The sequence below is a fragment of the Topomyia yanbarensis genome, chromosome 3 (assembly GCF_030247195.1).
Source record: "Topomyia yanbarensis strain Yona2022 chromosome 3, ASM3024719v1, whole genome shotgun sequence".
NCBI classification, from domain to species: Eukaryota; Metazoa; Arthropoda; class Insecta; order Diptera; family Culicidae; genus Topomyia; species Topomyia yanbarensis.
Window position 1 is genome coordinate 354,273,340 of NC_080672.1, and position 15,335 is coordinate 354,288,674.

General features: G+C 38.5%; 1 protein-coding gene across 3 annotated transcripts in view; it reads left to right on the forward strand.

Moving 5' to 3' along the window:
- LOC131693235 (monocarboxylate transporter 14-like) overlaps positions 1–15,335 on the forward strand; it is a 108,579-nt gene that overhangs the window by 63,198 nt on the left and 30,046 nt on the right. For all 3 annotated transcript variants that reach the window (XM_058980895.1, XM_058980894.1, XM_058980896.1), the window contains one exon: positions 5,224–8,435. In XM_058980895.1, the coding sequence (XP_058836878.1) occupies positions 6,609–8,435 (1,827 nt within the window). In that variant the 5' untranslated portion in view covers positions 5,224–6,608. The remainder of the gene's footprint in view (positions 1–5,223; positions 8,436–15,335) is intronic.

Sequence of the window (15,335 nt, forward strand, 5' to 3'; positions counted from 1 at the left end):
GCTCGTCCATTGCAGTTCTTTGACTCCGAAATTATTGTTGCAGATCAAGTTAAGTTCGTTGGGGTAATTGACTCAATACTAAATTGGTCTGCTCACATCGATTCCAGAATCAAGAGAGCTTGCAAGGCCTTTGACCATTGTAGCCGGGCTTCCGGCAAATCTTGGAAACTCAAACCCAAGTACGAGCATGGGGTGCATTGTGTGGTGGTAGACGGGAGAAGTCACGACAATCCAATCAAAGTTTAATTATCTTCAGAGGATGGTCTTGATGGCGATGACTGTGTGTAAATTTATACACCCTGATCATCTCAAACTATCTCATTGTGCGGTCTGTAGAGGATTGCAGCGAACTTCAGCGACACTTAGATGCTTAGCATGTCCAAGTGTCTACAATATCTTATGCCAGCAGAAAATATCCAATACTCTTGATGTACTCCTAAACATACAACTACCATCCAGAAATCATCACTCTCATGTTATAGCACAGTCAAAAATAAAAACTCGGTGAATGTGCGAATCGCCAAATAGTTTACTGATCCATACTGTTTGCGGGTGCTGTTTTTTCACTTGTTCGGTCTATCTTGAAAGCCGCCGCTTCCATTTGGTGGCCTTATACTAGCATTTGGACTCGCTGAGTGAAAGCAGTGCAAGCAAGATTTCTGCGTAGTCTATCTTCTCATCTCACACAAAGCAGAAACAAAAACATCGCTGCTCTGTATACACCAGTGAAGCAAGAAAGCGATTCGTTCGTTACCCAGTACGCAAAGAGTTTTTCACCAGCAAAATGTGTTAGCCAAATGAAATGAAAGTGCCCGTACTACAAGATAACACATTTTGAATTAGTCGGTGTTAAGTCAGAGCGGACTAAGTGACAAAATATTGATTTCGAGAAAAACGAGTTTAAAGTTTGAATCGCAGCGTCCTTTACGTTATGATTGGAAATTAGTTTTTGCCATAACTCTTGTTTATTGTTACATATTTCAAATCTGGCAGAAGTCGGATGTAGCTGACGAAATTCTTTATCCAGTGCTATCGTTATCTCATTTTTTGATGTTTTGCGACTTATACCATGTTCACACTACGAGTTAAAACGTGTTTTAACGCTATCTTGATGACATTTTTCTTGTTGTTAATTATTATAACGTGTTTTATCTCTGTAGTGTGAACGTAGTATTAGTCCGGTCTGACTTAACACCAACCAATTGATTTTAAGAAAACTCGTGGTCAGGAGGTGGAGCAACTAGTAAAAGTTGCAATGGAACTTAGTCCAGCGGAAGTGACCTACATTCAGCTACACCACGTTATCCACTGTGTTTTGATTATGTATAGAAGGTTAGCCTAGGCATAAAACTCCATTGTGAAGAATAACATTGAACACGATATTGTATATAATAACATCATATCAGAACCAAGATCTCCAAATATATGATCAATGATATGGTACATGTTCGTATGCATGACCTGGTACCGCACAATAAGACAGATTATATCAAACGAATTATTTATATCGCCATACGAATAACGTTCTGGTGTACGTTATCCGTATGGCGATATAATTGTATCGTCTATGACTTTCAATGCGAACACAGCTTCCACATCACGATCAATATGTGCACTTTTTTCGGAAAAATTCGCGAATGTGTTCACAGACGAGGCATTAACTATTGAGCAAATCGAACTTTGCTAGCTCCACTTGTGGGCCAAACTCCGAGTGCTATCGATGTCAATGCAACGATGATGAGCTTCCTCTCGACTTAACTCGTCTTTCAATCCGGGACCCGACGGGTTTCCCTCTGCTATTCTGAAAAGGCACATCGAAGTTTTGGTTACTCAGCTTCTTCACATCTTTCGAGCATCTGTTGATAAAGGTATTTTTCCATCCATCTTGCTGGAAAACAGCGAACATGTCCCATTCAATAAAAAGGGCAATAAGCGAGACGTCAATAATTACCTCTTCAGGCTCACTGTAAGCAGTACCTAAGTGACGATCAACACGGCTTTACGTCTGGACGGTCATCTGCGTGTAACCTGTTATGTTTACCATCCTACATAGCAGAGAATATGGAAAGTAGCGCTTAAACCGACGTTGTTTACACCGACTTATCTGCCGCTTTTGAACAGATAAACCACGATATCGCAATAGCAAAAATGGAGAGATTTGGAATAAATGGTAGTGTTTTGCAGCGGTTTCGATCCTACCTCACTGACCAAGAGATATCGGTGGTCATAGGAGAATGCCAGGTCCCCACATTCACTTCTACGTCTGAAATACCTCAAGGAAGCCACTTGGGACCGTTGATATTTCTGATATACTTCAATGATGTACATCTAATTCTGAAGACTCCACGATTGTCCTTCGCGAATGACCTCAAAATTTTTCGCCTGATTCGTTCAATTGAAGAGTGCAGATTTCTCCAACAGCACCTTCAATAAAGTCATGGGTGCGTTTCGACTTCGTCTCATCAGAAACCGACACTAACTTTTTGTCGGAATCCCTAAAACTAAAACACACTTTTTGTTTCAATCGAATGACTGGATTTGATCTTTTTCAATTAGATCTAAGGTTAAGATTCAAGATATAAATGAGGGAAAATTGCGATCAAATCATGATAATCAAATTTTAATAATAGAAGCAAGAGTTTTGATGTGTTAGAAGAAAATGTTTGTCTTCAAAACTCTCAAAATCATCTATAGGACATGTTACTAAAAATTAAAACTGCAAAAGTTTTATTGAAAATTTCGGTTTTTATGAATTGAAATATATTCATGGTAATATGTTCAAATTCCTTACACATAGGATAATATAAAAGATATTGCTTCGTTCTCGCGATACAATTCTGCAATTTACAAGAGTTTTTCTCTTATTTTAAATAGTGTGTAGGATGGTTCTAAATTTATTAAAATTTAAAAGATTAACTTGTCAATGGATCGGCATGGAGTTTTGTAGTCTTTCAGAAATTGAAACATCAAAATTTAAAAAAAATGCCGGACACTGGAATTCTCTGCCTTGTACTTTTCATTTTACAGGAAATTCACCAAAAAATTAGGGTGTTTCTTAAAAAATTGTTTTGATTTTATAACTGTTGCGATTTCGTTTTTTTTTTCATTAAAATGCCTTTAGAAATACTTCAGATAATTTGAAGGAGAACAGTTTATCTCAATGATATATACTACCAAGTACAATATTTCATATGGCAGCAACGGTATTTAATGTAAATTGCCCTAATCAAAGATAATACTGTTTGAAAAAGTTATAGTTTTATGTAAAAGTGCTCATAACATAAAAGCGAAAACACAAATTATGCACCCTGAAACATCGTTCACATTGTCCATAGGGTACTGCAGTGTAAAATAAAAACTACAAAAGTTAGAGAAATAAAAGTGGGCCTCTAAATTAATAAAATCCCGCTATTGTTCCTCGATTTTTAAAGTCATCTCCATAGTTGCGTGTAGTGAACAAATTTGATTGCGTTTTGTTTCTTAAATAATTCTGCAACTTTAAGTACATATATTGTGGTAATTATCCAGTAACTTCTAATTAAGTTCCCTTTTGGTTGGATTTCTTCCATTGTATGCTGGTATCTACGGTTGTGAAATGAGATTCAACTAATCCCATTCGCTTGGTAGATACTGCACAGTATTCCAAACAGAAATCTTTGCGATTTTGTGTGATTATATGATACGACAGCATGTAAAATATATTAACACATCGCTCACAGTACTCATAGTTCGTTCTAACAATTTTGCAATGGCAAAGATGAAAGCTGTCTATCACACATTATAATCAAAAATATATACATATTTAGCAAGATGTCAATCATGATAATTGGCAAAACGATTCCAGATGAAGTACGTTTCCATTCATTGGAAGATACGCTTTTACGTTACGAAATGGAATGGAATCTATTGACTCAGTCACCTTGTTGTATTCATTGAGGACTATCGCTATCGCTTTTTTCCTATCAAGTACCCGGAGAGTTGAGGGTGTCATTCGATTCAGCTTGTCGTGATCGGCAAATATCGGCTTAATTGTGTGGCTGGATATATGTAGAACTAATCTTTCGTAACATTATGCTAGATTTTCAAAGTATTATTTTTTTTTATTTCGATTATAGAAATTTTAACCTTAGGGTCATTCGCCTCTTTTCGGGTGATCTCTTTTGGAAAACTCTCTAAACCTATGTGCGGGATTGGGAATCGAAGTCAGGTGAACTCCGTACAAGGCAATCGATTTACCAACTGCGCTATGCCCGTCCCCATTGGTATTATATTTTCCAAATGTATATTGAAAGATGTTAGGAAATGCGGGAGACTCAATCGAGTGACAACAATAAACCAACATACGTTAGTTTATTGTTGACACAAAAACGTAATACGTTTTATTATCACTTTCCTCAGCGAAAGTGTAAGTGCCACCTAAACAAACCGAAAAAGGTTACAAAACACGCGGCATCATTCAAAGCAGAACTAACAACACAGTACGGCATTTAAAATGTGTCTAGACATTTTTGCCAGGACGGAATACATATATGATGTAGCCTAGTATGTTGTCCTAATTTCATTATGATCATCAGTAAATACCAACTGGACTAAACCAGTAACCAACCAGTAAGGCCAATTTGCTCTTTCGCTCGGGTGTCGTGTGAATTTGCGTCAGTTTGAAAACAGATTTGTGTATCGAGGACAACTCAACCTTTCCCACTCGGCCACAATAATTTCGTGGAGATACGAAATTTGAACAGCCTTGACTGTGGTCATCAACACAAACAGCCGAAAAATTAAAAGCCAAATTAGATGTTGCTATATAGCACTTGTATGTTGTCTTCGTCATGCGCATATATTTATTCGATCGATATTATCATCGAAATTCCTGGCACGTGGCATTTAATCCTATAGATAATCTAGATAGTATACATGTCGTCTTACCTTTGAAATATTCTCCAATGATGGTCATCTAGATTACAGTATTCATCTTCTCATAGTGGGATCATGGATCATGGCCCGAAAATTATTATTAATTACCTCTAAAATTAAGGCTACAACCATTAACTGATTTCCATTTCCTTCAGAAATGTATTATTAGTGTAACAAATTAGCTCGGTTACAAATCTCGTCAAACCACTTCAAAGCAATGTTATTTATTTTCAAACACGATTTGTAAATCTTACCCAAACTAGCCTAATTGACTGATATTCTGCATTTTTTTTGCGATTCTATTTTCAGACATTTTGTACAGCACGTCACAAAATACCAGGCGAGCACATTCGCCACCGGTCGGCATCGGAAAAACAGTTGCGAGCGTCGCTTTGTTGTGCGCGGAAGAAAACAGAGTTTCGTTAAAAATAAATCCAACCAGAAATCAAGAGGGGTGAAGATCTCACGCGCGTCACCAGTAACAGCCGTCGTTTGTGAAGAAGTGTAAAGGAAAATCACTCAGTCACCTCCCTCTCTCTCTCTCTCGCTAGAGAAAAAGTTTAAACAAGTATCCCGTTCCGAATATCGCAGTGACTTTGAAACTTTTGCCATTCCCAGTTAGGAAGTGCGATTGCAAACAGCCCCTGAGTCCAGTGTTTGATTCCAGAACAATGTGGGACACCTTCAAGGGGAAGAAAGCCTGACACGACTAGTTTCGTGAGTCCGTGAACTCTGCAAGCAGCATAGTGATTGTAATTCTCTCCTTCCCTGCGAGGGGAGCTTTCAAAATCGCGCGTACCTATAGCAATTACGCAAGGATCTCAGACAAACGTTCGTGGATTGGCCAGCCCGGCACGTAATCGGCTTGATGAAAAGAAAACCAGTGCTAACCGAATTGAACCAACTCATAGCGATACCTATGTATTGCAGCAGGGATTTTCCCAGCACAGTGAGCAATTGTCAGCGGTACACCGCCAAGGATCCCCGCCTTAGATCTAGCCAAGTTAAGTTGTCGACGTTAATACGACCGGATAAGACCACCACCCGCCAGCCTAGTTGAAAGAGTCCAATCAATAATCTCCTAATAAACAGTGATTACCCACGGGTGAACACACCTACAAAGCATAGTAAGCGATACGTTGTGTGTCTGTGTATGTGCCGATCGAAAGCAAAGCCTACTGAAAGCGCATATATATAATAAGAGTGAAAGATCATTAGCCACGGAAGCGTCGTTGTTTATGAGCTACTCGCAACGGAACAGAAGATCGCACCAACCGGAGAACGACGTGTTCGATTAGTTTCGAGTTCTATTATCATTTCGCTAGACGCACATGTAAACAGAACCCTCCCGCGGAGGATTGTGACGCTACTGTTCGGAACCGTTCTCTCTAGCTATTTTGTATGTTTCAATATTATCACGTGCAAAGCCAACGATTTAATGTGTTTCGTCAACTGCCAACAACATTTGGAAACTCTTCCATTAGGATTGCTGTATTTAGGGTTTTAAATTGAATCGAGCAGATACAAAACGTGACAATACAGTACCGGCAGTCAGGTTCACCACCAACGGTCAAAGCGTGTTTGGCGCGCAACCAATTTTTTTTTGGCTGTCGAACATTTTATAACAGAAACAAGTGGGACCACATCCCGTCGGAACAAAATTTATTATTAGTAATAACAAGTACGCGAGCAAAATGGTGGTCGAAATTCAGATCACCGATCCTAGCAATAAGAGCTTCATGGTTCGAAACAACACCGACAATCAGCTGAATAATAACAACTACAATAGTGATAACAACAATTACAACGCCAATGCTCGTTTTGGGAAGGAGGAGCTGGAGGCACTTAAAACGACCTTGCTCAACTCGAACGAGGTGACATTTTGTAATTTGTCGGACGATGAAAAGGATGAGGATCACCCAATGATGTCTCAGCTGACGGTGGTCGATGCCAAGCGAAAGAAGCGCCTGAATTCGGACAACTCGGAAGCGGATTCGATCCTTTCCTCCTGCCAGGAACCGGTGAAAAAGAACAAACCTAAAATCCCAGATGGTGGTTATGGCTGGGTGGTGGTCTTTGCATCGGTGATGATCTCACTCATTATGGATGGTGTTTCGTTCTCCTTCGGGTTGATGTATACCGAATGGTTGGACTATTTCGGAGAGTCTAAATCTAAAACCGCATGGGTTGGTTCGCTGTTTATTGCCGTCCCCTTACTTGTAGGACCAATAATGTCGAATCTAGTTGATCGATACGGTTGCCAAAAGATGACTATGTTAGGAGGTTTTGTCGCAACGTGCGGGTTCGCCCTTGCCTCAATTTGCACGAGTGTTGAACAGTTGTACTTCACGTTCGGTATCCTTGCTGGATTGGGTTTAGGAGTTGGATATGTGACAGCCGTGGTCTCGATCGCTTTCTGGTTTGATAAGAGACGAACGTTTGCGACTGGAATCGGTGCCTCCGGAACAGGCATCGGTACCTTCCTGTACGCCCCATTCACGCAGTGGTTGATTGAAATATTTGGATGGCGAGGTACTACTTTGATCCTTGCCGGAACCCTTTTCAATTTGTGTGTGATGGGTGCTCTTTTACGCGATCCAGACTGGATGATCGAGGAAAGCAAACTGGAAAGTCGCTCTCAAAGCATGCAAACCTTTTCCAACTCGAGCGTCTGCCTGGATGAACTGAAGAAAATGATCGAAACTGGTGTCCCACGAGAACACCTCTTGGATACGCTGGTAACTAACGTGAACACCGAAGCGAATCAAGTTATTGCGCCAGAAAATCCAGCCCTGTCAAAAAAATATCAAAGTGAACTAACACTGCCCACATTTTTAAAGCTCGATCAAGAGCAAGTTCAACCACACCCTCGAAGTGGCAGTCGCCGTTCCCTTCGACAAACTATCCTCGTTAAAGAAACCTTCCCAAAGTTGGAAGAACATCCATCACCGCCGAGCGAAGAAACAAAGCCTACGCATGCTACACTTGCTAGCTCCGAAACCCTAAACTCCCAAGAAAAAATATCCAGTTATGCCGAAAACGTCGATCCGGATCACAAAACATCCTTGGAAACCCTGAGCGTGGCATCGCTGGAAGAAGCCTACCTCAGTGCGCACCGTCAAAAGGAACTGCGTGACTCTCGGGCAGCTCTAAGCTCGTGGTCACTGGATGAGAAATCCGTTGCAGCGAAGGAAGATTTAGACGATCGGCGATCGTTCCGCAAAACTTCGCTGGATGTAGTGTACGAAAATGAAATCTTCAACCCGAATGTCAACACCGCCGTCACGCTTTTGGTGCCCAAGCAGAAAAAGCTGGAACCGAAGCACAATCTGAAACGATCGAACACCCACCCAACCCACCAGGCGAGATATTCTAACTTCCTGAAGGACATTCGAGTACACAAGAACTCGATTCACTATCGAGGGGCGCTGCTACATACGCACCGATACCGCTTGAAGGCGTCCTCATGTCCGAACATCTATCGAAACTCCATGACTACAATTGCGCGCGAAAAGGAAGAGGTGAGTGACGTTGTTTTGCTATGTGATTTTATTTATTTTTTTGGTACTTTGCGTTTAAGGGAGTGCATGGTAGTTTGTAGGTGGTTGGGATACCGGGCGTCTCCGTTAAAATTGAAATAATGGTGCTTGTAGAATTCCATCTGTATAGTTTTCCATTTCGGGTACCACATTTGCACATTATTACACTCACTTAGTACTTGCACAATTGGAGCTATCGTAAGAGCTAGTAGTTTCCTTGGTTACAGTTGCAATATTTGAATAATTATTATACCATCGAAACAGATTATCGTTGTGCCTTCTTGTGTCTGTCGGTCAAGAGTAAGTTTTTTCGTACAAATGTTTTGCAGATTTCTTAGACCGATTTGGAATGGTGTTGCATGTAGTACCTTAGAAATGGTTTCTAAATGCCCTCATTCCCCCGAACGACATTTCCGTATGCAATTATAGGTTGTTTATAATTCTCTTTGCATGTATCGGAATGCAATCTGTCCGGAATAGTGATACAACTGTTGTTTAAAAACCAAAGTTGTGCATATGGAATATCCTATCTAATTGTTGTTTATATTTGAAATGATTGGTGCTGGAAACAAATGCTCGAATACGTTTTATTTAGAATTCAAACCGAAGTTTGCATAATACTTCCCTGTTTTAAAATGATTGCTTTATTTATGTTTTCGATTGTGTGTCTGTGCATTGTCGAATTTCGAGATATAACTGATTGTCATTTGTTTTCGATCAAGTATTCAAAAAAGAGAATTTATTTCACTCAAAAGAGTTCGTTATACTTTGTTCTCCAAATTGAATTGTTAACTCGAAAATTGACTCGTCATTAAATCACTCATCGAAATGTTGAACATATTTGAATAAGAAAATAGCCTGAATGCATTGCTGCTATACACAATTTTCCGAAGCACAGCCAGACAGTTCCGGCTGTCCTTCGCCAGTCAATTGCCTCTGACGGTCGAGGCCAAGCTTGACTGAAGATTGATCGTGAGACAACTCGTGTCTAGCGTGTTTTTTGTCTGCCAGAAACGTTTTGCTTTCAACAGTTATTTTTACAGAAGAAGATTTAATATTTTAATTGCCAAGGTTAAAAAATGGCGACATTAATCCAAACACACACTTTTTATATTTCCATTAAATGTAAAGATGTCATAGACTACAAGGTAAAACAGCAGCTGGGAGAGGTAAATTCAAAGGATGTCTCATTTTCGTTCTGTTCTGGGTGCGAGCTGAGTACTGGCTGTTCGACATTCACCATTAATAAAAAATACGGTACAGATTTTCAGATAACAAATGTTACTTTGCTGAGTTTAGTTTCTAATTTTACTCTAAATTTGTGGGAAAATGCTGAATTCAGTCTACATTTTTATCGCAGTACCCGTAATTACCCACCGCACAAAGAACTTGACCAATCTGAGTATCTGATTTATTCCAACATATCCCTACTGATCTTCTCGAGCTAGTTTCTGCTAGCATTTCACTGAAATTGAAAAACCAATGCAATAAAAGAGCGTGGTTAGCGACTTTTCCGAAACCTATAACTTGCTAGAAATTTTTACAAAAATGTTACTACGATTTCAAGATAGAAAGGTTACAGTAATCACAGAAATTTATTAATTCTGTCAGCACTGTAAATGTACCACCAACACTTTCGTTTTGATCCTACATATCTCAGGACCCGTGCATCGCAGTGACTTGTAATTTTCGATAAAAGTTTTATAAATTACATAAAGGTAGTTTGGAAGTCAAAATAAAAAATTGCTATTGCCAAAAGTTCGTTCGAAATCATTCTACGAAGTGAAAATGTTACATGAATCAATTTTTAAGAAGGAACCTAAAACAATTCACAGGCTAATAATTCTAATGCAAACTTCAAATTTTTATACTGCCACAGAAAATTCTTGTTGATCGAGATTCAAATAAACGGTGGTTTATTTACGTGTTTTGTATCTATCATGGCAATTGATTGGGCAAATGCAATAAAAATGTAATGGTATCAGAATGGTCAAATCTCATTGAAAGGCAACTTGAATTAGTTTTTCGAATACCCAACTAAGTTCGTGTGATTCACAAAATCATTCGGAAATTTTTTTTCGAAGACACCAAGTCTTTGCGATAAACATATTCTGAGATATTTGGGATTGAAACGTACGTGTTTGGTGGTACATTTGCAGTGTTGACAGAAATAATAAATTTCTGCGATTAACCCTTTTTGCCTTAAAATCGTAATCTGACTTATTTCAAAAATCCTAGCTAGTTACGGTTTTAGCTAAAGTTGTTAATTACATTTTGGACAAACTTTTTATAGGATTAGTTTTTTTGGTTTGAGTGAAATAGCGATCTGACTGTTCGACGCACGAAGGCAGTGTTCCCCATATTAATTTCCATACATACTTTAAACGCCATGTGCTACTGTCCCCAAAATTTTCAAGGTAATTGGGGACCACAAAAGTAACTCAAAAATTGCAGTAGTCGAAAAAGGCATATGTCGAGGTACTCTAATGCATATGCTTTAATGAGCAGTATACTACCAATAAAGGCGTAAGAGTCTCATATGGATTTTTGTCGAAAATGATTTATCTGTTGGATTCTGTATCACCACTGAATCACAATGCACAAATTGATTACCAGGTTTATTTAGAAAATATCGAAAGAAAATACCAAAGCATGGTTGTCCCAACCATAAGGCTCAATAAAAATGTAAATCTTAAACAGCGTTTTTGTCAGCTTGCTGCTTTTCTATAAGGGACTATTTTGCTTTTATGGGCTGTAATTGTAGCATCTTGACAAGTTCGGTCATAAAGGTCATAAATCAGCAAGCCCCTGTATATCTTGATGAATCAGTTTGTGCAAGTTGTGAGTTCAAGACGAAAACAGAAGCTTTGTGACCTCAGCTTCATATCTCCTGACCCTAATAGTTTTTTCGCACTCGATCGTGGAATTTTCGAAAACTAATTCTAATTTCGTTTATGCAAGTGTGTAAGGCAAGGTTCGTTCGAATTTGTTATTTGGAAATCTGTGTAGGTTTTAAATCCTGTGCAGGAAATTGAAGATCTGGTAAAATCAGACTAATCTGCGCAGCTTGTTTCGAGGGGACAACATACAGTGATTCTCATTGTCACTTTTTCACGAAATTTGAACACTTTTTCTTGAGCTACTACTACTTGATATTATGTTCGGATTAGCATTTACAAGGGGCGGATCCAGAAAGAATTTTTGAAGAGTCTGAAATTTTGATTTTGAAATGAACAGTGTACAAAACGTAATTCGTTAATTTAACAGCAATCATTGTAATAATTTGGTTTGAAATGATTTTGAGTTTGAAACCAATTTCAAATTTCTAAACAGGATTTGCAGTATACAATTTAACTAATTCTAAAATAATTTCAAAATGCAAGATGGTTACTTCCGATTCAGCAAAATTTTCCATCGCTTCAAAAATATGGATATTGTTGGAATGGGATTGATGAATAGATAACGAATATCGATGTCTGAATTGATTCAAAATTGGCGACATCCGGTTCAACCTTACATCAACATATGGGCATTTACGGAATGAGGTTGACAAGTAGATGACGCCAATCGAGGTCTGAGGCCATTTCAAAATCACAAATGACAATTAAGCAAAAGCAATAGTGTTATCGTGAATGTTGCTCAATCAGAACTCGACATTTAGGATTGTAAAATGGCATCAAATATTGATTTTAATCAGCTGATCACCGAGTCTGTTCCAATAACATCCATGACGTTGAGGTTATTGTAAAAAATTGCTCAAGCGAAAATCACCATCTTAGGCTTTCAAATATCGCTAAATATCACTCGTCAATTCCTGTTCCAAATATTTTCGTAGAGTTAGGGTTATTGAGAACCGAAATTCGCCATCTTGGGATTTAAAATGGTGTCACACATTAATTTCCGTCATCTTCTCGTCAAGACCCATTACGGAGACAACGAATCTTGATCCTAATAAAATGATTTATTCCTTAAAAGAATGCGATTTTCCTATAAAATGTAATTTCAAATTCAGTTTCACAATTTCGCAACTTTTTTACATACACTTAGCGATCTAGCTTCGGCTCAAATTTTCTGGCAATGCTGTCTATTCCGAACGAAATAACCCTGTATATATTATGATTGATGTTAGTTCAGAGTTAGGCGGAGACACTGAACGGAGCCAATTGAACATGTCAAATGCCGGAGTTAATCGAGTATGACGTCATATAACATTTTCTCTTTGGATGTATATAAAGAAGGTGTTGTGATTATGGCGATAATTATTTTACATTTTTCTTGTGTTATCGAGCATAGAGAAACGAAAAAAAGTATATTTCTTATGTAGTACAGAGAGGTATTCGCTCAAGTATAAAATCACAACATATCTTCGAATTCGTTTCGCTACATGTAAAACTTTGACTCACGACGTGAATGATGAAACTATTAAGCTAGAGCTTGAACATTTGCATGGGATGCCAGTGTTTTCTTCCTGAAATAAGAGCTGCAAGTTTTCCAGCTTTTGTGTGCGCCCAACTATGAATATAGTAACTATAGATTGATGTTGTTATCCGAATCGAATTTAGGTATAAATTATTACCTCAATGCGTACACTGACCTATGCCAATAATAACTTAGCCTACTGAGCGCGGCGTTAACGCGCACCACGGCGCACAGTAGCGCCTAGCTGGACAAAGCCTAAAAATTTTATTTTGGTCTTTTCATAATTTATCTTTTTTTCTGGTTGTAAACAGATTGAATAGAATCAAAATATTAAGTTTTAAGGGCGAAAGTTCGACTTTTTACAGAGCTTCTAAGGTGGAATGGATGATAAATTCTGAAAAAAACTGTATTCAAACCTAATAAATATATCTTTTAGTAAAGATTCCGATTAGGGTTGAAGATCGACCTATTTAAGATTTGCGATTGCTGAAAAGGTGGACTGAATTTTAATATAAGAAATGCCAAATGGATCTTACGCTGCTCACAGTTTAGATTAATGTCTATCGCAGCAAATGAGGTCGTTTCTGTTCGTTATTATAAGGTATATGGTAATGAGGTAAAAAGGTAAGCTATTAACTTAAATGTCATGAAGCACTAAAAACGAGTCAATTCCATGCGCACTTGCCGACGGGAAAGTACCTCGGAGTGCACCGCTAGGTCTCTGTCATTTTGAAATGGGTCATTGGAAAATCGGCAGAGCTAACACCTCCTACATCCCGAAATCAAGTTATTTGCATGAGGAAGCCAGACCATATGCAGAAATTTTTTTCTCATAATGCCACTGCCGGCCAGTGGGATTTGAAAGGTTAGCAGACCCGCACATCCCAGTCTATAGTGCGAATGTGGACTGTAGCATAAGCTGCCACACTGATGGCGTTGGCTCTTTCGTTATCCACAGCTTGCTTGTGTTCTCGAAGCAGGACTTTGAATTTTTGACGGGTTTTGCTAATACACACTACGTGGCCATCTTTAGAAGGGATTTAGTAGATTTTTGATCGACAGGAACCTTGCCCTTGAGGTCTTGAGAGTGTTTCCCAGACCCTTGACCTGTTGAACTCCTGCCACAACAGAATAAATTTAACAGTAGAGAAGAAAACGGAAGGAAAACTGCCGTTTATAGATCTAGTTGTCACTAGAAAAACAAACAATACACTAATGTTCGGGATTTACCGTAAATCGACATCCACGGATCGAGCCATTTCAGGCCTTGAAAGTACTCGTGGAACCTGAACACGTTTCAAAGGAGGGGGACGAAATATCAAAAGAAGCTGTATTGAACAGGTATGAAAAGGAATTTGGGAACAAAATTTTAAGACGTTCGAGCCGGATAAAAGAGAGAACAGAGAATCTGCTTACCGTTTAACCAGAAAAATGACCAACCCAGTTCAATCCACTAAATACACCATGGTTATCATGTCACATACAAAAGCAGTAACACACTTAAATCGCATCTTTGTGAGTGTAAACTAAGTTCTTAGACTAGCAAAACTCCATCCCCAAATAATAAAGACATACATGCATAGAAATTTTAAGTTTTCTTTTTTTGCTAGGGGAAAATTTGCCACGGTGTCTTTGTCGAACAACTTTATTCAAAACAATTCGGCATCTGTAAAACTTCGGGATATGAAAGAATGGATTTTTCCCTTTCATTTGAAAGTAAAATGAAAATATTTTGTCGGGGGTTCTAGAACAACTTTTTATTTTAAAGTTTTTTGATTGAAAACTTAAGTTTTTTACAATTGGCTTAAATTCAAAGCTCTATATTTGAATGAACGAAAGTAGACAGTTCGAGTCATTGCAATAAACGACGGATTTTATGGCAATTTTGGATTGAGAATCCTGTTTCCCTCTCGCAGGTTGATGGGATTGACGGTATTGTAAACATCATCAAGCCACACTATATTCAATAGAGTTATCTAAATATAAGGACCTTCGCTCTTTTTAGTTTTTATTTGCACCAAGTTCTACTACTAGAGGTTAATTAGTTCTCATGTTAATAATCCACCAAACATTATGACTACTGAGGATTTGATTTATATAAGAAGCCCGCTTCAAGATGTTGATTACAATACGCCTCGATAGTGGTGTGTCGAGGAGGCCGGGAGGGCTGATATGAGCCTTTTGTCTGTTCTATACCTTTCCTCTATTCACCAGCTCATAACCAACAATCAACCAGTAACAAATAGATAATTGAGAAAGGATGTGCTATGTGTGGTGATTGGCTATTCAAGTATTAGTAGTGTTTGAAGTACTAATGTATGTCTCATGTGATGATCATAACTTCAGCTGTATCTTGTACCTATCTAATCTATTACGTCTTTCATATATTGTCTTTTATTTCTTCTTTTCGAGTCCTATACTACCATTCTACACCCGCCTTCAGCTGAATCAACAACGATGGTG